The sequence below is a fragment of the Syngnathus floridae genome, chromosome 11, assembly GCF_059516105.1.
Source record: "Syngnathus floridae isolate MCC-2025c chromosome 11, RoL_Sflo_1.0, whole genome shotgun sequence".
NCBI classification, from domain to species: domain Eukaryota; kingdom Metazoa; phylum Chordata; class Actinopteri; order Syngnathiformes; family Syngnathidae; genus Syngnathus; species Syngnathus floridae.
In genome coordinates, this window is record NC_142423.1 from 9,228,777 (window position 1) to 9,253,463 (window position 24,687).

At 43.4% G+C, this 24,687-nt stretch overlaps 1 protein-coding gene and 1 long non-coding RNA gene across 6 annotated transcripts in view; one reads left to right on the top strand and one right to left on the bottom strand.

The window, feature by feature from the left end:
- pax7a (paired box 7a) overlaps window positions 1–23,534 on the top strand; it is a 43,635-nt gene extending 20,101 nt beyond the window's left edge. For both annotated transcript variants that reach the window (XM_088389460.1, XM_088389461.1), the window contains exons 5-9: window positions 469–668; window positions 7,043–7,208; window positions 7,298–7,488; window positions 19,956–20,211; window positions 21,610–23,534. In XM_088389460.1, coding sequence (XP_088245586.1) covers window positions 469–668; window positions 7,043–7,208; window positions 7,298–7,488; window positions 19,956–20,211; window positions 21,610–21,725 — 929 coding nt within the window. In that variant the 3' untranslated portion in view covers window positions 21,726–23,534. The remainder of the gene's footprint in view (window positions 1–468; window positions 669–7,042; window positions 7,209–7,297; window positions 7,489–19,955; window positions 20,212–21,609) is intronic.
- The window catches only part of LOC148390924 (uncharacterized), a 43,312-nt gene that overhangs the window by 1,225 nt on the left and 17,400 nt on the right, over window positions 1–24,687 (bottom strand). The window contains exon 3 of one of the 4 annotated variants that reach the window (XR_015861261.1): window positions 7,601–7,758. The exons of 1 other annotated variant lie outside the window; for it this stretch is intronic. This is a non-coding gene — a long non-coding RNA (uncharacterized LOC148390924). Of the gene's footprint in view, window positions 1–7,600; window positions 7,759–9,428; window positions 9,558–19,632; window positions 20,221–24,687 lie in introns of those variants that run through there. 2 more of the 4 variants (XR_015861264.1, XR_015861263.1) reach the window with 2 other exon arrangements.

Below are 24,687 nucleotides of genomic sequence, written 5' to 3' on the forward strand. Positions count from 1 at the left end.
TTCCTCTACCCACGATGTTCCCCGCTTCTGAGGCAGGGTTGTGTCTCAAGGCCTCTGCTAGATCAAATTAATAGTCACAGATTAAGATAATATTCTCACATCTGTACATAATGAAATCCCGTTTATCGCAAGGAATAAATTCCAGACACGCCCATAATCGGTGAAAATCCCTGAAATGGGGAGGAGGGGTCTTTTACCTCAGAGGGTCGAATAGAACAATGGCTATGTTTACATGGACGCTTTTATTTGGATTAAAAATCTGATCAGAAATCAAAAAAGTCAGAAACCAAATCACCCAAGAAATTAACAGGAAACTACAATTTGCCTTTATAACACTAACTACAATGAACAATAAATACAACGAAAATAACCGTGGCTCTCCTTTCCCACAAATGCCTAAAACACCTTCATGTTCTTCCCCCAACGACCCCGACAACATCGCTGAACCCTCCGTGTCCTTTTCTCCAGGTAGCCGCACAGACGATGGCTCCGACGTGGATTCCGAGCCCGACTTGCCCCTGAAGCGCAAACAGAGGCGCAGTCGTACCACCTTCACCGCCGAGCAGTTGGAGGAACTGGAGAAAGCCTTCGAGAGGACGCATTACCCCGACATCTACACTCGGGAGGAACTGGCTCAGAGGACCAAACTGACAGAGGCCAGGGTGCAGGTAGAGTCTAACCCATACACCAATTTTACGATTTGTTTTTTATTAATGTTTCACAGTAAATAGTTGGGCACACGTTAGCAGGATTAGCACAAAATAAACCTAAAAAAAATGATATGTATGTAACATTACATGGCTATTGTACTAGTAGTTGTAATTTTATGCTAAAATGAGCTTTGAATAGAGGCTAATGCCCGCTGTTCCACACCGGAATCGTAATTCTCGCTTTATGGGTGTAGTTTTAAGGCTCGTTGATCCCCAACAAATGCATTGTTGTTGCACTACTATGGATTGCATTGCACAGTGCTTTTAAAGACGTTCCCATGCTTATCACCAACCTCCAGTGTCGTAGTCTGCGAGTTGCCTGCCTGCTTGCCTGCCTGCTCGGGTGCCACGCAGCTGTGTGTCAGCAAGGGAAAATATTTACAGTAGAGTTATAGCGGCAGCTGTTCTCTTAAAGTTAGGGGGGGTGAGAGGAGAGAAAGTCGACGCATTCCTGATGGATTTCTCATTCCGGCCGTTTGGCCAGGATCTCATCCCATCACTTTCAAGCTCGCCGCTGCTTGTAAAACCTTCCACATATCACACGGGGTTCCTCATCCTCTCTAGGGACCCCTTTGCCCTGACATTAATCAATCAGCCACCGGTTGGGGTGGAGGCAGGGCGGTAGGGGGGTCCGAAGCTGCCCTCTCCTCTTACCGCAGTCATTCACACTCAGTCTGAACCCCTTCAAGTGTGTTAGCGCATGCTAAGTGTTCATCCGTTGGAATAACTCTTTGCACACATGTCTGTGTCCATCTTGCGCTGTTGCACGAGATGGCTCGGTTTTTGTGTTTTATCTGTGGGAGTGACATCATGTCCATGTGCAGGACACAGCTGCTCCACTAGAAATCACTCATTGGTTTTCAAAATAAGTGATGAAATGGAGGACATAATGTCAGTTTATCTGCATCTGTACATCGTACATTCCATGAGGTCTTCCGGCCGTGGATCTTCATTGCACACATGAGGTTTGGTCTGGCCTTGTGGAGTTGACTTATTAGACTTAAGTACTTTATGAGCAGTCATCAAAGGTCGCCACCATGCGACACCCACGTGCTATAGCAAAAAAGCAAATCTTTTGCAATTTAGTACACGTAATTCAAATTTGGTAGCAATCGGACCATTTGAGTCCCATGGTAGTTTCACGAATTAGCCTACAATGGCGACTTCAAACCACGTTGGCGGACTTCTTGTGTCTTTTCTGGTATATTTTGCTGAGATTCATTTTCACGTTGCTATTTGATACTGGCCTGAATTTTCAAAAATGAAGACACAAAATGAGTACATCTTGAATTCAAAACCTAACTTTGACAAAATACAAGAAATTTCACATCTGAATGTCTTAGGGGAACTGAAGTCTCTGAGCCCTACTTTGAGTTTTGCCCATGGCTACGCTTCTGGTTGTTTACATGTGAATTTTGATGGAAAGCACATGTGTGTTTCATAGTTGAAGCAAGGCACCAGCTGGGCCTCTACAAAGGTGCCCAATTGATGGGAGAAGACAGGAGACCCTTTTGCTTCTCCTGCACAGCTGCAATGACGCATCCTCCAGATGTCATTGAACGGCAAAGTTGTCCGGTTCAATACAGATTACAAAAACTGCGTAGCTGTATTTGACTTCCAAAATGACGGGAATCAAGTCATTCTCTCTGCTCTCAAATATTGGAAAAGATGCAACCAAGCGATGATCACGGAGGTCCTCCAGCACAGGAAGTAGTAGCCACTCAGGAGGCCTGAGCTGTCAATATATTCTGGGATTCCGACGTTGGGCTTTGACTCGAAACACAAACTCAGCACCTCATAAAAGGCAGCCGACTCCCTTGTGTCCGTGCCTAGGCTGTCATTTTGAGACCCCCTCTCCTGCTCTCACATCCATCTTTATCAGCTCCCGCTGTCACTTTCAGCAGCAGTTACCAGCGCTCCTTCGCCAGCGCATTTTATGACCCCGGCTGACAAATTGCGGGATATGATCCGTGCGAGCCGTTGAAGGCCCGTCACAGTGGGAGGGAATTCTTCCTCCTGCAGTATCTTTTGCTTCAGATATCAACTATCATGTCAACATGACCGTGAATATCAAAAAGCCATGGTGGTGGTGGTATGGAAGGGTTATAGAGTGGAAATGACTGGAATCGTCAAGAATCGTTTAAAACTGAGATACATATATATATTTACCATTTACAAAGATTAAATTTTAGATGACGATCATGGAAAAGTCCATTCTCAAAGACACCTGTTTACAAAAATAACTAAATGATGGAAACAATTTCTTTTTCAATTTCAGGCCACACTCTAATTGACAATTCAAAAGCTAAAAATAAGGATTAATTGGTGAAAAAAGATTTTGAACAATGCTACGGTATTCTTCAATTGCCGATACAACGATGAAGACCAATTGGCTACATTCAACTCTCACATTTCTCCTCATTATGCTCCTCGTCCTCGTGTGACTCTGTAAACCCCGCATGCCGCCGAGTGTGTCACAAGAGATCCTCTTTCATTACCAATAAACATTCTGCGTGTCGCTATCATACTTAGTGGAATCTAATAAGTTATAAGGATCGGCTTTTACGAAGCATGAAAATCAATTGTTGAGGTGGGGTAGGGGGTAAAGTTTCTCACTTTGTCTACAGCTCGTGCTTACCATTTGGGTTGGTGTGTCTGATTTTTCATTACACTCATGTCTACAAACACTCAAATATTTGAGGACACCTCAGCATCGCACCTGTAAGACGTAAAAATTGAGGAAAGTCAGCCATTCTTTCCTTTCTCCGCTTTTTAAAGACGTCTAGTCCAACGCTTGATTGATTCTTATTAAATGACTCAAGTATGCTCCTTTTTGTTCCTAAAATGCGGCTTTGCAGCTCAGTCTCATGCCGCGAATTCATACGCAACAGAAACCAAGAGGGATGTAAGACAAAGTAGCGATTGTTTCACTATCAATTGCCCACCAGCGGCAAAAGAGAGACGATCACAATGGAGCCCGGTGGCGGCAGCCGAACCCAACAGGCAAACTGTATTCCCGCCAGTGTGGGGTTTATGTTTCATAAAGGCACAAATAGGATTTATGTAGATTGTGGTTGGAAGAAATTGTTGCCGTGCGTCAGAGTGAATGTTCTAACACTTTCTTATTATTAGAATTTAAATGACTTTGGTACAGTGCTTCTGTACTCCTGATACTTATCAAGTTAATCCCACTCTCCTCTCAAATTCACACTCCTAGCTACTTTAATTAGCATAGTGCCAGCAGTCTGGAAGGCAGCGGGAGGAGGAGAGGGAAGAAGGGGAGGGGGCGATGAGGAAAAGAGGGTGAGGAAGAGTGATATTGCGTGGTAGGAGACTGGCGGAGGGTTTGTGTGTTGAGGCTGGTTGCATCACCCCCCCTCATGTGTTGGGGCTGGATATTTTGTTTTGTCATTATCTCGCCTCTCGCTATTCATCTGCAGCAACATGTCGCAAATTGGCTTCCGAGAGGCGTCACACATCCGGTGTGCACTTGCCTGCTATTGACGGCATCCTTCATGGGGGAATTGGACGCATGATCCGTCTATTGAAGATGAACGACTCGCTAGCGCAGTACGGAGACGATCTCAGATCAGGGACGATATCAAAAGAGACACGGAGGCAGCTTGCCAGCAATCGATCCTTTCGGCGAAGGGTGAATGGACGATTGTGAGGCAAATGTCTTCATTTGAATTGGAGGCTAAGGCCATGCCCACACGAGTTATAAAACCTTTAGAGACTGCACAGACAATGTTTTAAAGAGCATGTGCAGTGAATTCGGAGATTAGTTTTAGAATGCATCGTTGGAAGATAAATGCTGAAATTGTGCAGTACGTTCGAACGACATAACCCGCTTCAAAGTGTTTACTCCAAATCGGCAGTTCCATGCTTCCGTATCTTATATGTATATATATAAATATAACCCAGTCCAACCCAGCGGCGCCTGGAAAACGGACTTTAAACCGATGATGATGATGATATGTATATATAAATGATACATTTGTATTTATACGCACGAATCTGCAATCTAATATTGGGAGCCCATATAAAAAAAATATTTTATATAATTAGACACCATCCAGGTGCTCTAAACACATTGAAGCGTATTAAACTTTCTCACGCACTTTTTAAAAACGTTGAAAATTTGGACACACACACACATGCAAAATCATTGTTAGCATACTATTGGTAGAACACGGTATGATGAGAGTGCATGCTCAACCAAGTGTGTCCAATGATTCCTGCACTTTTGCACTGCATGAGGAACACCAGCACTGATCCGAAGCCAGCGAGGTTTGCACACAACGTAGGCAACCTTCACCTTTGGTCCTCCTCCATCTCCGCGCTTCCTGCAGCAGAGCTAAGCTCGCAAGCCGTCCTCCGTCTTTGCCTTGTCCAGAGCGCAAATATGCCAGGAACCTTCTTAACGCTTTGAGAAGTAGGCCCGTCGTGCAGGTAGATACGCAAGTGGCGAGGGAGCTCTCCCTGTATCTGCCGCTGCAGAGAATTAAACCGGATTGGGGAGAGCCGAGAGGAATTGTGGTCCAAGGTGACTTTGTGATCGGGTTCCAGGGAGCAGCCTGAAATCTGCGGCTTGGGGCTGTGTGCGGATGTGTGGCTTTGGAGTGTCAAAGAGCCTCAGGCTAGGACATATGCACATCGTTTGACCCCTTTAGTTTGTAGGGTGAACTTTTAAGTGTTGAAAAGGAAGTCTATTGGATCGCTACAGAAATTTAGTCTTGATGGGACCTCATTAAATTGCCGCTGCTAAAATCTATTTTGAAAATGGGAAAACAAAGAAAAATGTGTCAGGTGTGATAAAGCTACAAGAATAATAATGTAATTTTTATTTTATACTATATTCTCAAAGTCATTGTAATAATTTGTTTTGTATAATATATTATTTCCGAATGTAATCAACTCTATTTCTTTCTGTTTTAACAAGTTAACAAGATGGAATACTAAATAAAAACAAACCAAACGTGAAAAATAACAACATACATAAGTATAGACCGTATGCTATACTGAATACCTTAATAATATATAAATCTGAGGCTCAACATCATCGTCAAAACGCTTAAGCCTTTTTGTGGCTCTAGCGATGAAACGCCGCCTCGCTCTCCTTGGATGACAACGGGGGTGGGGGGGAAGTGAAAATGAACATAAAGCAGGGCTGGGGTGAGAGGATGAGGTCGGAGGTGAAGTGGCACTGCGGGATGAAGAAGGGGGGGGGGGGCAGGGAGGAGTGTGTGTGTGTGTGGAAGTGAGGGGTGGGCGAGGCAGCTGTTTGTCTGGCCCAGTCGGAGTTTGGATAGTTCAGAGTTGCGAGCACGCTCCACTACATCCCAATAGGAACCACTTGACTGCAGCCACACATCACATTTCTTTTGCGGGTGCTGATTGAGGCCACGGCAGATGAAGATTTCACCCTATTCCAAAAGTCACACATTCAAATCGGCTAAGATCCCGTGTAGGCCCTTTCTGATGAGTTTATGTGGATGTTTGTGTGTAGAAAAAAGGAGGCACCTCCTCTTCTTGAAAAAAGAAAAAAAAAAGTCGCAAGTGTAAGTCCCCTTGAAAGTGTCCCTGTTGAAGGACTGTTTAAAAAGGGACGCCCCCCTCTTTGTGCCCACTGTTCTGGTTGGCGTATGGAGGGGCTTTTGTGCCCCTCTTTCATGTGCGCTCACAATGGGCCGGGCCGTTTGAAACACAACAGTAGATGAACTGCGCTGACAGTGTATTAAACTCTGATGAATTGCCTGTGCGAGGCATAGATCAATGTCCTTCAACCCCCCCGAGCACGCAGCCAAGGCCGGGCCTTGTCTGGGCTAAATGGAACAGGTTGCCGGCTCCTTTCACAAGGCCTGATTATATTCATGTTTTGTTGAAGAAGAAGCCTTTTTAAAATGTGTAAATCTTTCTAAAGAACTCCTACTTTTTGGGTCTTTTCATTCAGGGGGTTGAGATTGTGTGCTGCTCGTTTGGGGAACGCTGTCCGTCTAGACGAGAGTTTGGAGACGCTTCTTTTTTGGTTTTCTAAATAGCAGTCACATTTGAAATAGGGAAACTATTAGTAGGGCTGATTAATCATTTTGCCATGTTTCCATTAAGGCATCAAGTTGCCACAAAAAGCGCAGTTAGTTGATTGATTGACATATAGAATTGTTGTTGACCAAAAGTTTTGAAGGGATGATTGAACATTGCGCTACTTTGTTTCAATAATATAAAATATGCACAAATTTGGAAGATTAATGAATTTTGAATTAGTTTTTGGATCCAATAGGCAAAAAGTGACACTTTCAAATCTTGTTTTTACTCCCTGACATCTCCTTCAGGTGTGGTTCAGCAACAGACGGGCAAGATGGCGTAAGCAGGCCGGGGCCAATCAGCTCGCCGCCTTTAACCACCTTCTTCCCGGTGGATTCCCACCCACCGGCATGCCCACTTTACCTACGTACCAACTCCCGGAGGCGAGTTACCCCGGCACCACACTATCGCAGGGTGAGTGCATTTGTCTGCCTTATTTGTTTTTATAATTATTTTCTTCTTAGCTTGAAATCCTTGCTTGTGTATGTTTTCCCCGCCGTCAGAGGGCAGTACCTTGCACAGACCTCAGCCCTTGCCCCCATCCTCCATGCACCAGGGGGGCCTGAGTGACAGCAGCTCAGCATACGGCCTGTCATCCAACCGCCACAGCTTCTCCAGCTACTCCGACTCCTTTATGAGCCCTTCGGCTTCCAGCAACCACATGAACGCAGTCGGCAACGGGCTGTCCCCGCAGGTTAGTCAAACGCCATCATGTTCCTCTCGCTCTCCTCATTTATACGAATTATGTCATCGTATTTGAGTGCAATTAAAATGTTCGGCGGTATAACTACCAATGTGGGCTTTTATGCGCGCCTTCCAAAGCGCCTGGATTTATTTCAGAGACTCCAAATTGCTACATTGGTAAAACAATTGGATTAACATCAACAAATTAAAATTCATCTTGATAGTTGACGGCGAGCACTCGAGCCGTTCCAAACAGCCACTTTCCTGGGACGTCTAAATCCTGCACGTCGCAGCCAGAACACATGGAGATGAAATAATTAGCTCAAGCTTAAAAATGTAGACCCGTAATCTTCTTGGCGTAATTGTCTGCAGCCACAAGACTCCAGTTTCTTTTTTTTTTCTACCCCCTTATTTCCTTTCTGTTTTACTTTCACGCAATTGCAGAGAAGTTGGGCACTATTTTTACTGCTTAAATCCATTTCAGGGCCTCTTATTTCCTGCATTAAAAAGAAAGAATGTCAGGAGTTAACCTCTTCGGGCGCCGCAGTCTAGTTTGAGCTTTAAGCGGCAAAGAAATGATTTGTAAATGATGCAAATCGTGTGTACGGAGTGAATTATACACAATTACCCATCAAGACTGGCCAGCCTTGCCCACCCTCACCGACAAGATGCGGTTAACAAGCAGAAAATAAGATTGAAATGGTGCGTAAAGAGTTGAAAATGAATTTCAATGCCGCATTTGTCCACAATTACCCCCATCGTTCACGTGTTTTATTTGGGTCCCCCACACCCACCCCACCCCCTTTTAAAATATTTCTCAAAGCAGATTCTCGGTATTACTGTGTTTTTAGTAGAAAGAATTAAGGATTTTGTGACAAAAAAGAGATTTTCTCTCCTGCCGGAGTGACGGAGGAGGATAACACGGCAGCTCACAGCGTGTTTGATTGTTAATCGTGGCGCAGGGGGCTTTAGCTGCTAATGCTCTGGCTGAGAAAACTCCAAAAGAAAAAAAAAAGCCAGGAACACTAAAGTCATTTGAAATATATGTACTGTAATACAGTTTTTTTTATATTGCTTATATAAGTTGAGTAATTACTTTCTTTTAAGAACCCGAATACAGATTAATTAGTTATTTAATTAGTTAGTTTTAAATAACTAGCTAGCTGATGAGTGACAGCTTTGTTTTAGCAAGCCAAATATTTACAACTTTGAAGATGATTGTGAAATATCACACTTATAGTTGATAATGGATGGTACTTGGTTTTATTAAGACAAGTACTCAAGTTTTTGAAAATGAACTTTTTCTAGTCCAGTGGCAATTGGCGATGTCGTTACTGTGTTTTAATTAAGCAAGTTTTTGAAAATGATCTTTTTTTTTGTGTTCAAATGTGTATTTTTGGGCATGTTTTTTGGTCGATATTTTGATGCGTCATGCCACGCTAGTGTGCAAGGTCGCTCGGCATTCCCATCAGTCTCTCAGCATGCCAACCAAACGTTCCCACTGGCAGCGGAATCAAAGTTCACGCCGGCGGTTGCGGAGTCCCGCCGAGTGAGCAAACAAACGCACTAACACGCTGGCGGTTACTGCAGCTGGCTTGCAATTAAACATATTCACCTACATTGCAAATTGAGTTCATTGGTCATGATTTGCAGTCCTTGATGAGGAGAACATATGAAGAGCAATTCATTAGAATGGAAATGAGTATTTAGGATTGGATCTGTTTTGCAGGAGATTGCATATGCTTGTGCATTGCGAAGTGTTTCTTGCAAAAAAAAAAAAAAAAATCTCGGCTTCCCAGCAAATGGGCTGGAGTGGCGCGCCGCCAAGTCCGTAATGGAATCCTGCAGCGTTAGCAAGGCCCGACAGGAGCCCCGCGTCCATCCCAATCCAGTAACCTAACCCGACAGCACACTTTCTCCCCCTCATTACAGCTGGTGGAAAAGCCATCCAAAAAAAAAAGTGAAAGCGCTGGCCGTTTTCATTGTGAGGATGTGTTTGGCTGCTTGAGGGGCGGCACTGGGTAAGCTGCGCATGGCTGGGCAGCAGCAATGACTCCAGAAGTCTTTTCCTTGTTGGTCCTTTGGAGGACAGCAAGACACACACACACTCAACTCAAGTCCGTTCTTGCCTTTCTGCAATCATTGGGAATGAACATAGTTTCAAAAAACTAGTTGGCTTCAGAGGCAAGAAGTAGCCTTCTTGGAAGTAAAATTTCAGAGTTTTGACTGGCAGGGACATCTGCTGGGAGATGGACGCAAACAACTGCTGGACATTTGAAATTCAACAGAATAAAAAGAAGATGTTTGTAGTATTAAGTTGTAGCTGTAGTTACGGACTTCTGAAAAGATGTGTTTTTATGAATGTAGGCAAAGGGAAGGAATGTCTTTGGGGAGTTTAGTGCCTTAAGGACATCTGGGCGTGAAACTGGCTGTTTCCAAACACCATCTTCAATTTGATACCTGAACTCGATATTTTATTAACTACCATAGATGTCGCTAAATCCACCTCTTGCCAAAACGTGACACAAAAATAATTATGCTAACACAAAAAAGGAATCGCCATAGACGGACTAAGAAATAACATCGAGGTCACAGTGTTCGTGAAGCAATGGTGAATTGAACACAAACAATATTGAATTATGTTATTATTATAAAGCACACTTTTCTAGGGTGGGAGTTTTCCTATTTCCTTTCCTATTCCTTTCAATAAGAAATACGAGTTGAGACATGTGGTTTCACAGAGCGGAACCACAACCAAAATATGGTCCACGATATAAACTACCCGGACATCCCTGCACTCCATCACGAGTGACAACCAGTTCAGTATCCCTGGCCGCCACGCGAGATGTCATTGCAGTCTTGATGAAGCAAGTTGAAAAAGTTTGATGAAAAATAACTTTCTTTTTTCCATGCAGTTTTACAAAAGTGTTTTGGAATGACAGGGATGTATGTGTGTGTACGTAGAGGGCCTTTGGGCTGTGTGAGTGGGCAGGGCCTTCACACACACACACACACACACACACACACACACACACACACACACACACACACACACACACACACACACATGTACACCGGATCAGAGGCAGTATGCGGCTCTCACCCTTGCCTCCCTTTGATCCGTGTCCCGGGGCCTGCCCGCCTGCCCGCCTGCACCGCACCAACGCACGCTGACACCGTGCTCACCAGCGACTCCCCACAACTGTCTGAGCGAGATAAGCCAGGGGAGACTCCAAACTGAGCTGCTTCTCCTCCATTAGCCTACGAAGACGCTTCTTTAAAAAAAAAAAAAAAAAAAAAGACGGGATGAATTATTTTTAAGAGCTCTTGTCGCTGCCAAAAAATGGAGAGAGAAGAAGTGGGGGGGTTGAAGTATATGGAACAATCTGGCTTCATTCTGCCTGACTTCTAACAAGACACCCTGCACCTGAATACCAATGAGAGATAGTTTTTTTTTTAGGGGGGGTAGTCCCCCCCACACTATTAAAACTTGGGCATTAAGCCTCTCACCGGGCACTGTGTCAGCTGGCAGCCGACGCTGACAACAAATCAAAGGGGATGAGCACATTGCCCGCCTGCATTCACAGCACCAGCGCTCGCTCAGTAAGGGGGGGGGCGTGAACCGGAGAGGGAAGGGTACATAGTGGTTAATTAGAAGTCCCATTAAAACAAATGCTGTTTCAATTTGGCAGCGATTTAAAAAAAAAAAAAAAAAGACGTAAGAGGCTTTCTGTAAAAAAAAAAAAAAGAAACCCGGTGTTGGCAGCTGCCAAGAAAATCCAGGGACTGTAAATCATATCCAGTGGCTATAGTGTTTGTGCACAGATTATTACTGCTGCCTGTTGTGTTTGCAACACTTCTGAACTCTGAGGAAACCTGCGCTGAGTGTGACATCACTAATGTGCACGACACAAGCAGAATGTGTGTGTGCGTACGCTGCTAAATGTTCCCATTTGGAGAGATGTAACTTCACGAACAAGACATCAATAGCAGCACATGTTTGACTAGTACAACGCAGACGTCCCCCCAAGACGTTAACATTGCTAATTTGAATTAAAAATCAAATTGTAAACATGTATACATTAGCTCTCTGAAATAAATAGGAATGAAGGAAAATAATGACAAAAGTATGTTAAGACATCAATTCTTGATATGCACCACAATCCAGATCCTCAGCAAAATGTGTTGTGGCATGTGCACCACACTTCCACTATCTAATTTTAGAGTAATCTTGCAAAAAAAAAAATCCACTTAAAACTGTTTAAAAAAAAAAATAGCTAGAATCGTACAAAGCACAGCTGAGACACCCACCAAGGACAAACACTGAAAAAAAATCCATTAGATTTTGATTACATTTTGTTTTGTTGATTCAAAACAACAAGAAGTTAAAAATACACACCTACAAACAAATATTCCGCAACTGGCGTCTCCGCTCATATTTTCCACGTAGCAACCTTGCCTTCCTCTCCATTTGGCTGCATGTCATGGCTGCGCTCACGAACCCACCCCCCGCTCCCCCTCCACCCTCCTACCTCCACCTCCACTGCCACCTTCCTCCCAAGCTCCAAAACGTCTCTCCCCTGGAGAGGCAGCGCCCAGATGAAAGGCTAAGGCGGACAATAAAAATGCTATTTAAATGCAAGGGTGTTTGTGTGCGAGTGCGAGATATTTCCCGGTGAAAGTGAGCTGCCGCATCCCGATAAATAATAAATATAAGGGGAATGTGATTTACATTTATCTCACCGAGGCAGCCAATATGAATTTGGGTAAATCCTAGAAGATGGGGATTTAAGGAGCAAAATGACTGCGACTGATTCACATGCTGTGTGTCCCACGCATTCACGATGCCTATAAGGTGCACTGCTGCCTTTATTACACAAGGAGGCACAAACTTGGATGCTATCGAAAATAAACAACGGTGATCCTGTGCAAGGTGACTTTAGCTGGCGTCAACAAGACCCTTATTCCAACTTCGGCAGGCTACTCCCTACATTATAAACACCTTCTTGTGGTGTTTGATTAAATCTCAACCACCAAGTTGGTTCTGGTGACTTCGACCCAAGACAGTCTCTCAACCCTGCACCCTCAAAAAAGTTGTCAATGGAGGTCTTGGAAGTATTTTCCCGCCCCGGAATGGTAGACCAGGATTTCCTCAACTCCATCTCAAAGTTGTTCTCCGTGGCTTCTCCCTACGTACGACTTTTTGCCTCAGCGATTACCACACCTTGTATTCCACTTGGTCCATTTGGGCTCAGTAGTTTTCCATCTCCCCTGGGACATGACCTCATTCCTACCAGAGGTGAGAGTTGAAGACCCTTTTGATAGGGGACTAGGCCAGACATTCCCAGCAGACCCCTCATAATATGTTAAGGCTTGTCAGGTCAGACTGGCACCTTCCCCCACTACCCACCATCACTGCCAACAGTGAAGATTGTTCCACCATTTTCTTCACCTGAATGTCCAAGACATGTGACTGCAAGCCCAATGACACAGCCACAAAGTCAAAGTAAAGCCTGAGGTGACCAACACCTACTTGGCAACTCCAGAGAGGAGGAGTCCAACCCCTCTCAAGACAACTGGCACCAGAGCCTAAACTCCGTGTCAAGGTAATTCTGTAATTAACGATGGGACCAACAAGGTCCCCGACTTTGACCGTGAGCCAGCTCCCTCCCGCAGATGGATCTTAGTCGATCCCCACCTCAGGGAAAATGCCATCCAAAAGTGTTTCTTCATTGGGTGTCTTTGTCTGGTCCCTCACCCAGGACCCGTTTGCCCTGGACGACCCTACCTAAAACCCTTAAGTCCCACAGGATCAAGGGAACACTCAGGGAGGAGGAGTCTATTGTACAAAAACCCCGTTATTCACATACACACATACTCATTAGGAATTCTAACCAGGTATGCCACAGCGGGGATCATAAGGTAAATTAAATGCCGTGATCTAGAATCACTAATGTCATCATGAATTTGAGCGGTGCTCATTTTCGGAAGCTGACGGTTATGTAGATACCTTGTTATCCTCTAAAACCTTTCCAGCACTTGAGGAGCCAATAACAACCACTTGTCGTTGGCGGGCAGGTGAAGCGTTGGCGGTGACCCTTTTCCCTTCCTCTGGGGGTGCAAAGGGCACGTGAGCGAGAGGTTGTTATGGGATGTCCGCGGGGTCGCTTTTCCTGTGAACCTGCCATCCAGCTCGTGGATGTGTGTGTGCGCATGCCACATGTGCTTCCTGTTAGTTCCAGATGCCACTCTGACAGGTGCATTGATGTGATTGATACCCCACTCTGACTTTTTACCCCGTCCTCTCTCACCTACACTTTCATGGCGGCGACCCCCTTTTGCGCCAAAGTTCATTCGTAAAGCTAGCATCGAGCCGGCCAATAAAACCACGCCGCACGGCCGGACCTCAGCTGGGTTTTACGGCTCCTCGGTAGCTCCCCACTCAGTCTCCAGCTGAGAGCTATTTCACTATTTATTTACATGTAATTATGGCTATGAGGTGCAGATATTAACACTGTCAAGAACAATTTGACCTGACATTTTTCACCAAGCCTGGCCCCTGCTGGTTTTAGCAAACAAACCATCCCCACCCCTCCTCCTTCTTCTTCTTCCCCCCATCATCCTCGCCTTCCTCCAACCTTTTCTCCAGCCGTCTCACTTTCTGCCTCCTGCTGCACACACTCACACACACATAACCAAAACTACTCTCCTAGAATCAGAAAATCTGCCGTTTAATTTAGAAGTCTGTGTGTGTGTGCATGTCACAGTGTGTGTGTGTGTGCGCACTTCTGGAAGGGGGCCTCTCTTGTTCCCAGTGGCTGAATCCATCCCATAGTTACTCAAGCATATCACTAGCAAAGAATAGACGACTGCTCCCCACACATTCTCCAATTGCAGTCCAATAGACGACATATTAACCTCTGGTTAGTGCGGGGCGGGGACTTGATAGCTCGTGGTGTGATGTGTTTAAGAGGTTAGTGGACAGCTGTGCTCACTCAGATGTTATGGCATTACTAGATAGGTTGTGCGGAATAAAAGGTGGATGTGTGTTATTTTAATGTTTTGGGGTCAGGTATGTGCTCAGTGTATTTGTGTGTGATAAGCCGAAGATGATTTTTTAATAAATGCTATTTTCTGGGAAATTTTTCAATTATTTTTTATTGTGTTTTTGTGTCTAAAGCAGATAAAATTCTTCCTGGTTCTACAGATATTTGTCAGATATGGGAGTAAGATGAATATGAATTAGTTGTACTATTTGCCTGGGATTTTTTTTGGAGGGGGGGGGGACTGGAGGGACAGGAAAAGAGTGACAGCTTGTTCCAGCGGCTTCTAATCATCCTCATCTGCGCCTCTCCTGTCAATGCCCACTTTCTGTCAGTGCCAATCAGCCACTTAATTGAACACAATTAGCACCCCACCCCAACACCGCATTCTTCCAAGACCCCCCCACCCCCACCCCCCGCTACCTCTCATTCCTGGTGGAAGACACTTTTCACTTGTTATTAATGTGCCGCGGCCAATTAAGACAGTGGCATGCGGGCCAAAGCCCATCATCTGCTGCCTGCCACCGTCGCACAACCCCCAGCTACCCCCCCCATCCCCTTGCACCGCGCCACCTCCACCGTGACCAAAACGCTTTAATTCAATTTATGCAATCGCTGTTATTTTTAAATAGTCATTTTGTCTGCTCATATGAGGGGCCTGACTGCCCGCTGGGCTGCCCCCCCCCCCCTCATTTTATGTGAGGGGAGGGGGAAGGGAAGCAGGAGTTTACTCCTCGATAGTTGGACTTATTAGATAAGGTCGATTGGGCCTCCTATTTAGTGAATATAAGGACACCCACCCCTTGCCTATGCCTCAATTTGATCATTTATACAAACTTTAGACAAAATGGACACCTACATATAAATTAGAAATTGCAATTCATTATTTTCTTACATAAATAATAATATTCAAGACATATGTATCATAAATATGTTTCTATAAATATAGGTGAGACGGTAAGGAACCATACATGGACAAAGTGGGTGCACAAATATACAGTAAATTATGCCGTTCAAATGACTGACATTTTAAATCAAATTGTTTAAACAATAAAAAATGCTGCATGTAAGCTTCCTAATTAGAAAAATCAATACCAAAGTAGAACTTGTTGAGTGTGACAGGCCATTGTACTTGCTAATGTTCCATTTCCCAATTGCGTATTCTGGAATAGTTGACCGTCCCTTGTCAAAGTCAGACACTTCCCGGATGATCAGCGCCCGAGGACGAACCAGCGCTTCCCAATATCGATCTGCAATTCATGCGTCACCTGCGCGCATCTCCACTAATCGCTCTCCATCTGTTAAGGTGTTAAGATGCGACATTCTGCAGCCTTCAGATAAGTGGCACGCGTGTTGCCAGTGCTCATTTTTATTTCCCCACCTCCTGTCTGGCCGCCTTTGACCTCTGCCTAACTTAAAGGTACATCTCGAGGGCATTTCATTTGGGCCCAGCGCCGCAGCTATCGGTGACAGAGGAACTAATCCAGTCTTGCGCAGATTAAGAGTATTTGTGGAGCTGCGGCTGTGCTGGATGGAACAGAGGGGCTCTCGCTATCAGCTCTCCAGGCAGGCGAGCCCTCAGGCCAGCGCAGTCCTAAAGGAGTCTTTGTACTCCCTCCCCCTAAAAAAAAAAATCCTCCACTTCACTTTCACTCTATCACTTTCTAGTTGCGTCTCCAGCACCCCCTGCCCTTCTTCAGATGGCTGTCACATTTCTACTCGTCTTTTTTTTACACACACAAAATGCTGCAGATTTCATTGCTGAATTGTATTTTTGACCGTTTTAATGCACATTTTCTCCAATTTTATTTTGTAGTTCTAAAAAAAAGATGCAGATTTCACTACAGTATTTTTTTAAACAGTTATTGCACCCCTTCCATTTTTATTTTATTTTTTTTACAAACAATTGTGCAGTTATTTGAATGGGAGAATATGTTGCACATTTTAATCCTGAATTTTTTTAGTTAAAAGTATGATCCCAAGTTTCACTTTCTGTTCGTGTGCCTCCTCCTATGAGCCTTTGCATTTCCTCTCTGCTGTAGGTGCCGGAAAACGGTGCAAATTTTACTCCATAAATCGTTTTAACATTACACTAATGCATATCTTTCTTTTCTGTATCACATTCTATTCGTATCATGGCCACTACTTTCCTACTACTTTTGCAATTCTGCTCTCCTTTTTTTTCCACCCACACTGCTGCAGGTGTTCGATTGGGAGGAAAAGCTGCAGATTTCACTCCAGAATTATATTTCAAATCGTGTTATTGCATGTCTTTCTTTTCAATATCACTTTCTATTCGCGTCTCAAGCCCCGCTACCCTTCTTGCATGGGCCTTCATACTTTCTCCTTTTTTAACACACACTGCTGCAGGTGTTGGAACGGGTGGCTATACAGCGGATGTCACTCCAGAATTCAAGAATTTTTCATTTCGATTTCTCTTCATGTCTTGAAATACCCATGCTCTCCTTTCTATTTGGACTCTGCCGTCTTTTCTAATAGTGTTCAAAAGCTGCAGAGTCCATTCCGGAATTATATTTTAAATAGTATTAATGCAGGTCTTCACACCTAGAGACAACGCAGGCACAGGGACAAATCTCTCCAGATCTCCCTCCAGAATTGTATTTGAAAGGGTATTAGTGCATATCTTTATTTTGCCTTAATTTCCACGCGGCACAACAACAATATTGCACAAAGGGAAAGTCGTCAAACATACGGACACACAAAAAAGAAAAATGCAACGTGACTGTTGCAGACATGAGAGGGGAGCAATGAAAGGAGCTCTTTATGTGCCTGGAGTATGCTATTTATTTATCTGAAAGGATGCACATTGTATCAATTTACAATTCTCCGCAGGCTGCGGGCTTCGCAACTTGAGAGAATTAATTACTTTTTTTGTTATTATTTTTAAAGTAATCTATCTGCTGGAGGGGGGGGGGGGGGGGGGGGGGTGAGGGAACAGCCCGGAGCATTGTCCTTTAAACTAAAGTCCTGGCTCGCATTATCTCCCCGAGCAGCACTCGTGCGAACACCGACAACAAACGAGCGGCTGAGAAAGAGGAAGGAGATGGGGGGCGGCAGAGTATGACAACAACAACAAAAAAACAAATTGGTTGTCATTCTTTTGTGGAACATTTATGCTAAAAACGCAGCATATTTTGTAAAGATCAACTACGTATTACATAGTTCTTGAATTTTTAGCAAAAGTGTGCTCCAAAATCAACAATGTAGAAACCACTGCGGCAAATATTTTAATAAATTTAATCAAATTAGGTTATTAAAAAAAAAAAAAAATCTGATTACTTTTTCATGGAAATTCTACAAAATATTTTTGGGGGGTATCCTAACAGAGTTAAAATCCCTTTATTAGTATTTTTAACAGAAAGTTGCAGAGGGTGCTTATCTATGCTGCTTCAGCAAAAATAAAACGATTGATGTCAAATTTTTTCTTTTGGAGAAGTACTGAAGGCTCTTTCTGACCCATCCTGATCTACTAAAATAGCAACAGAAAAAAAAATGGTGACGCCGGCCATTTCTGGAGATAAGGCCTCCATTTTCTTTTGAAGAACTTTTATGAGCGTGAATATTACCGTAATTGCAGCGATTGTTGGCCATTGCGTTTCATCGGGGAGGGCGATGCAATCGAGCTTCAATTAAAAGCTAAAACGGACTCTCCCTGCAGGACACATTGTCAAATGTCGCATGGATTTTTATGAATCTCAGGCGCATCACACGGGTGGAATGAACAAACGTATAGAAAAGGACACAACAATTTGTGAGAGCGCTTCGGAGTTGCGAAAGATGTGATGAATGTCATCAAGGCTCGATTCCTCCTGTTCTGGCTCGCTCGCATATGTCTAAGCGGCGACGGCCTCCGCGAGAGCCTAATTGGTTTAGCAGGCGAGGGGTCACAGGTCAGCGTAGCGTAGCCAAACTCAACGTGAACCTGATGTTGAGAAGAAGGCCTGCTCGCTATAGGAGGGAAGCATGTGTGGGATACAGGTCTTTTTTTTTTCTTTCCTCTTCCTATACTAACAATGTCTGCTGTGCATTGTTTTTATGGCTTTTCTTGTATTTTATTATATTTTTTCCAGAGGGTTATTATATATTTCTTTTCTGAAAATTTGGCTACATTTTATGAATTCAGTTCTGTGAGCCCGTCTGTAATTTGAAACATCCATTATTCGAGGTAATTTTTCACAGTGAAATTAATGGGAACACAATTAATCCGTTCCTGCCCCAATTTATAATTACCTTTTTTAACGGGTGTAAAGTTGAAAATAAATATAGTGCAATATATCACACTGTTTTGAAAAAATGTAGATAATTTTCAACCAAATATATTTCTGATATTTTTATAAAGTAAAATTCTATAAATACTGCAGTACTTTTTTTTTTTTTTTTTAAATTCCACCTCTTTTCCTTGTATCTCTTTAACAAGGTGCTTGAGATCGCAGCACAACTGGAGGTAATCTCTTCCATTTGAACACATTCCGAGCGCTTCCTCCGGCGAATGTCACATGCTATTACAATAATCTAGAATATTGAATTGGAAGCTTTATGCAGTGGGAATAATGCACGCTCCGTCATATTGCGGGGCCGAGCCCTAACCTGCAGTATCAGCGGGCCTCTCCGACTCGGCGCGGGGATCTGAGGGGATCATTTACCAGTTCCAAGTCCATTACTATTCATGAGACGGCGGGCTTGGGGGCGAGGGATTACGGACTCCCTTGGCGCTTGTTGTGCCGCCGGCTCCGGCTCGGGCCGCGGGACGGGGGCCGTCTGGCGCGGGTGGCGGTGTCTATTATCGCCCCGAGACCTTGGTGTCCCTCATCGGAACACTCAGTGACAGCGCCAGCTAATGGAAACAGTCGCTCTTGTTCCCTTCAAAACCCTTCGCCCCCTAACTCGTCCTGAAGAAAAAGACGGGCCACTCAATCCTTTTTTTGCTCAACTCTGAGCAGAAACGGCACCTTTCCATGGAAGTGCCCAATGATTGGCTGGCGACCAGTTCAAGGCGTATTCTGACTCCCAATTTTGTTGCATGTACAATGACAATAAAGGCATTGTATTCTTTTCAAAATCAGATGGGATAGAGTTAAAGGTCACGCACTACAGAAAATGGATGGAAGTCTTTCCCAAAGATATTCGGAAGACTTCTTCTGAAATTGTTGTGTTGGCAAGCATAGCAAATGTGCCAGCCTCAAAACCCAGTATTTTGCCACAATTTTATGAAAAGGTCATTTTAAGTTGAATTTCACTTTTGAATAATGTCCTGCTTTTGAATGAAACGGATACAAATACATTTGATGAGTAATCAAAGAAACGATCAACAGGTTGATCGGTTATTCAAACTCTGCTCACTTGCAGCCCAAATTCTTCCCCAGTAAATCTGCCTGAAGTCATGAAAAGTTTTTTTTTTTTGGCGTGCCCCCAGGTGATGAGCATCCTGAGCAATGGCAGTGCGGTGCCCTCGCAGTCTCAGCACGACTTCTCCATCTCGCCCCTGCATGGCAGCCTGGACGCCTCCAACCCCATCTCGGCCAGCTGCAGCCAGCGTTCGGACACCATCAAGGGTGTGGACAGCCTGGCCTCCTCGCAGTCCTACTGTCCCCCAACCTACAGCGCCACCAGCTACAGTGTGGACCCCGTCGCTGCCGCTGCCGGCTACCAGTACAGCCAGTACGGCCAAAGTAAGCCATCTACAAATATCCAAAATATAAAATACCAAAAATAATCCTTGAATGCCAAAAAATGCAATTAATTTTAAAAGTGTAAAAGAAATTAATAGAGTAACCCATCGAAGCCTCAAATGTTCACATTTTTACAATATTTACAGCTTTTAACTTATTTTTAAGGACACCTTTAAAACAATACAAACAGATTGAAATAGAAATAAAATAGACTAGAAACAGAAATAATAAATTCTACCATCGAGCGGAACCGTGATATAATGATGGTTGACTGCGTACTAAAATGTGCAATATTCTTGGAAAATGCTTTTGAGAAATGGGAACTAATGATAAAACACAAAAGAGGAGAGACCCTCTTGACCTTTGCACCTGGAGGCCGAGACACGTGCTCTTGATAAAGATGCCCTCGCCCCCACATCGTGGCTGAGTCACATCCCTCTTCACTTGGACGGGAAAGAGAACGAGGGCCACTTCAAAGAGCGGCACGCCCTCGGGGCCGCCATGTCCTCTTGCCCACCTCTTCCTCTCGCCTCCATCACACACACACACATTAGTACAGCCCAGGGGCAGGAAAGAGTTAGCTTTATTCGATTAGCATAATTGACTGATGCTGTCGCAGCCATTCACCAAGGTAAAACCAAGCAAGCCGTCCTGTGCGCCATTTGTTTGTATTTCCATCTCAAAGCTCCGTGTACGCAAGTTGCGTCAGCGATGCGTTAAGCGGATGCAAATTGATGGCGGGTTAATTAAGACACTGATTGAGCGCAGTGGACAGCTAATGAATCGAGGGGGAGTCGGCGTCGGATGATGAAAATGATCGGCCGCGTGGAGTGTGGAGGGCATGAAATCGCAGATGCCAAGTGTAATGAAGACTGGCACGCATATTCACATACTCAAGGCTGGGGGGGGGGGGGGTCTTGCTGAGTGACGGCACAGAGGGAAGCTCTACCAGGCTGCACATGCGCCATGCCAGTGGCGTGCCAACATTTTTCACATCTTTCACTCTGGCTTCTGACACACTATTTCACCAATAGGACTTTGTGAATGTCACGTGACTCAAATGATGAGCGTACATGTGGAAATGGTTGCTTGTCAATCAGAGAGATGACACAGGCAGGTTAGTGTAGGGACAAAGTGACATGGGGAAAAAGTTGGAATAGAAGGAAAATAAATTTCTGATAAACAGAAAAAAGTTATTTTTCTCCCAAAAATGTATATACACAAGAATTAAGTAATGTTACCAAATTGTAAAAAAAATCCATTTACAATATTCATATGAAAAAATTAAATTCGGTTCTACTAGTGACCCCAAAGCTAAGATTTCTGTTCCTGCTCCAGTCTGCTCTGTTGTGCCCCTGCGAGTACTGAAAGGATGTGCTTGTTGTTGTTTTTTGCTAGCTGCCGTGGACTACCTGGCTAAGAACGTGAGTTTGTCCACCCAGAGGAGGATGAAGCTGGGCGACCACTCGGCCGTGCTGGGACTGCTGCAGGTGGAGACGGGTCAGGCCTACTGAAGCCCTGAGGACGGCCAGCCGCTGGACCAACACTTTAGAGCCAACACTTTTGACTTTGATGTTGATAGTAGTTCACATTCATCATTTCAACTACTTTCTCTGCTTTTTTTATATTGTTAATATTATTGTTGATGTATGATTGTTGTTCAAATGTTGGTCTTTGATTCCATGAAGAGGAGTGTTTTTTTTTCCCCCTAAGCAACTCTTTTCCCTGAGCTCCAATTTTTTTTTTGGGGGGGGGGGGGGTTGACCTTCCCGCTTTCATATCCATCTTGACATTCCAAAAGCACTTGGCCACTCTGTGGGAAGTCTGGCTGGAGGGAATCTGCAGGGAATTTTAAGCAGTGTTTTGGCGGCCAATAGAACCACCAGCCCCACCCCTTTCAAGCGACGTCCCCCACTAACCTCCAGCCCATCCTTAGCCGCGGTCCATGGGGAAGGGCGGCTTTGTTTGCGGAAAACGGATTTGGGACATTACTATATTTTGTTTAAAAATATGGAAGCCGGGCTACATTACGCTAAATCCTGTCTGCCAGTGTGCAAAGCTGATTATATCACATAAATGTAAAATCATGCACCTTCACACAAGCATTCCTTCCGAAACATATATAAAAAAAAAAATCCTACAAAGCATTCCAACACTTTTTCCAAAAAAGGACTTGAGAAAAACATGACATCATTTTAGGGCAATGAAGTTGACGATTTACTAAAAATGAAGTAAAATTAGGATGCATTTTTACAAAAATTAAATTGTAACATGGGTGAAGAAAGTTTGACTTTTACAAGATAAAGAATAAAAGTTTATGAAAAATTTGATTTGAAAAATTTGTGATTTAATTTTCATTAAAAAATTCAGAACATTTTATGAAAATAAAATTGCAACATTATGGGGCAACATGTAATATTACAAGAAAACTGACCAAAAAAGGTACATGTTTATGACAAAAATAATAATTTTATGAGCTCTTAGCATGATCTATCGAAAATCCTATATATTTTTTAGCCTTCATCTGACATAATCCAGGACCACCTGTTTCCACTCATATGTCATTTATTTCTTTTTTCGTGGGGGGGTCAAACTTTTCAAATGTGTACAGGCTTCTTGTTTCTAAAGACTATGTTTTATACTAAAACAAAACTTTACCTTTCACTTTGACCGTCTGTTGTCTTTCAGTTGATTTTGTTGGACTTTGTATTTAATTGCGTTTGAATCCCGCTTTGGGAAGTAGAATGTGTAAACACTTTGAAATGAATTCCCCTGGATGTGGTCCAAATGAAAGGACAAAAACTGCTCCGAATGGACCCCCATGGGAGCACTCGGCAGAACTTTTGACCTGCTGGCAAGGCAGGACTGGACCAGTTTCATGTTTACGCGCTCAATGGGGGGGAAAAAAAAAAAAAAAAACTGAGTGGCGCTGGATTTGTACGCACTGATCACCTGCTTCTCCTGTGAACTTGTGAATACTTCAAAAAAAAAGACAAGCAAAAAAAAAAAAAAAAGAATTAGAGTTGTCTTTAGTGTATCAAACTCATTTCTAACGCTCAATAAACATTTGGATATTTAAAGCATCTTATTCCTCCCTGATCCCCCGATGAGCTGAATTAACCTGTTTAGTTGCTTTCTGAGTTCCTGCTCTTTTTGTTCGGCATGTATGTGTGTGTATATTATCATGATATAATTTATTCTGCTCTATGAATATTAGACTAGTGGGAAAACTTGTATTGGTATTTACTACCTTCAGCCTGTGGGTGTGTTTACTGTAACACTGGCGTAACTGTTATCAAATAAAGATCCCAATTCAAATCAAACTGAATTGTTGCAGTGTTTTTTTTTCAGTTTGCCTTAAAAGTGAAGTAAAACTTGACAATTGTAATATTTAGAAAAAAAACATTTAAGATAGCTGCTTTATGAAAATGACACTTAAGAATTGTTTTTAATTTTGAAATTAAATTGTAATCTTTAAAAAAAATGAATGAATTTGTGACGTTACAAAAAATGGTGATACGGTGGGCGGGGAAGATAATTTCACTGTGTATGAATTAATGACAACGGACGTGACTCATTGAAATGACAAGGAAATAAGTGCGTTGCAGAGATTATTGCTTTTTGGTATGCGTTCAAGAGCATGCATCGTCCGCGGTGGCTTGCAGCTGTAGGAAGTCAGTCAGCGTGTAACCGCAAGAATGTTGTCTACAAATCTGTCTGCTATGCTGTCCATGCAACGCGTCTTATGTTGCACGTCTAACATCCCGGCTCACTTAGTGTTTATTTTATCACCGCCGCAGCTTGTCACTTGCATCACATATCATCCCTTAAGAGCTCTTAGCCGTACTTTATCTAATTATCATGATTAGAATCGTGTGTTGATGAATCGAAACAGCAAATCAGGTCGTGATTGCCGGGTGAGAGATGCCTTACATAGCGAGAAATTATTCAATGCATATTGTTGTTCATTTGCACTTTAATGGAAGAGAGCGCAAAGGCAATCACGAGAATGAACACTTTAATATGAGATGAAGAATCTAATATAGGAAATACTTGTCTAAATAAACCTCTGTTACTCATTAATTGAAACAAATATTACTCTCTTCAGTTCTATTTCCTTGGAGGGGTCAGCAACCTCTCTAAAATGAGAGCTACTTCTTGGATACTGATTTCTGCAAAGGGCTCCCATTTTAACACAATTATTTAACAATGCAGGAAACTGAAGAATGAAGTACAAAGTTTAGTATATGTGTACATTTTAAACAAAGACTTCTAGGCCATGTTTACTTGCTATGGTGTCAGAATAATGATTTTGATTGACATTGATTGAAAGGATCAAGTGGTCTTTACTCATATTTTTTTATAATTTGCATTCAGATCAATTCTACGCTAATATATTGATTATCAGTTCATATAAATAATGGGACAGAGTATCAAGGAGTCTAAGAATACGGCATCCATGTGAAAATTGCAGGA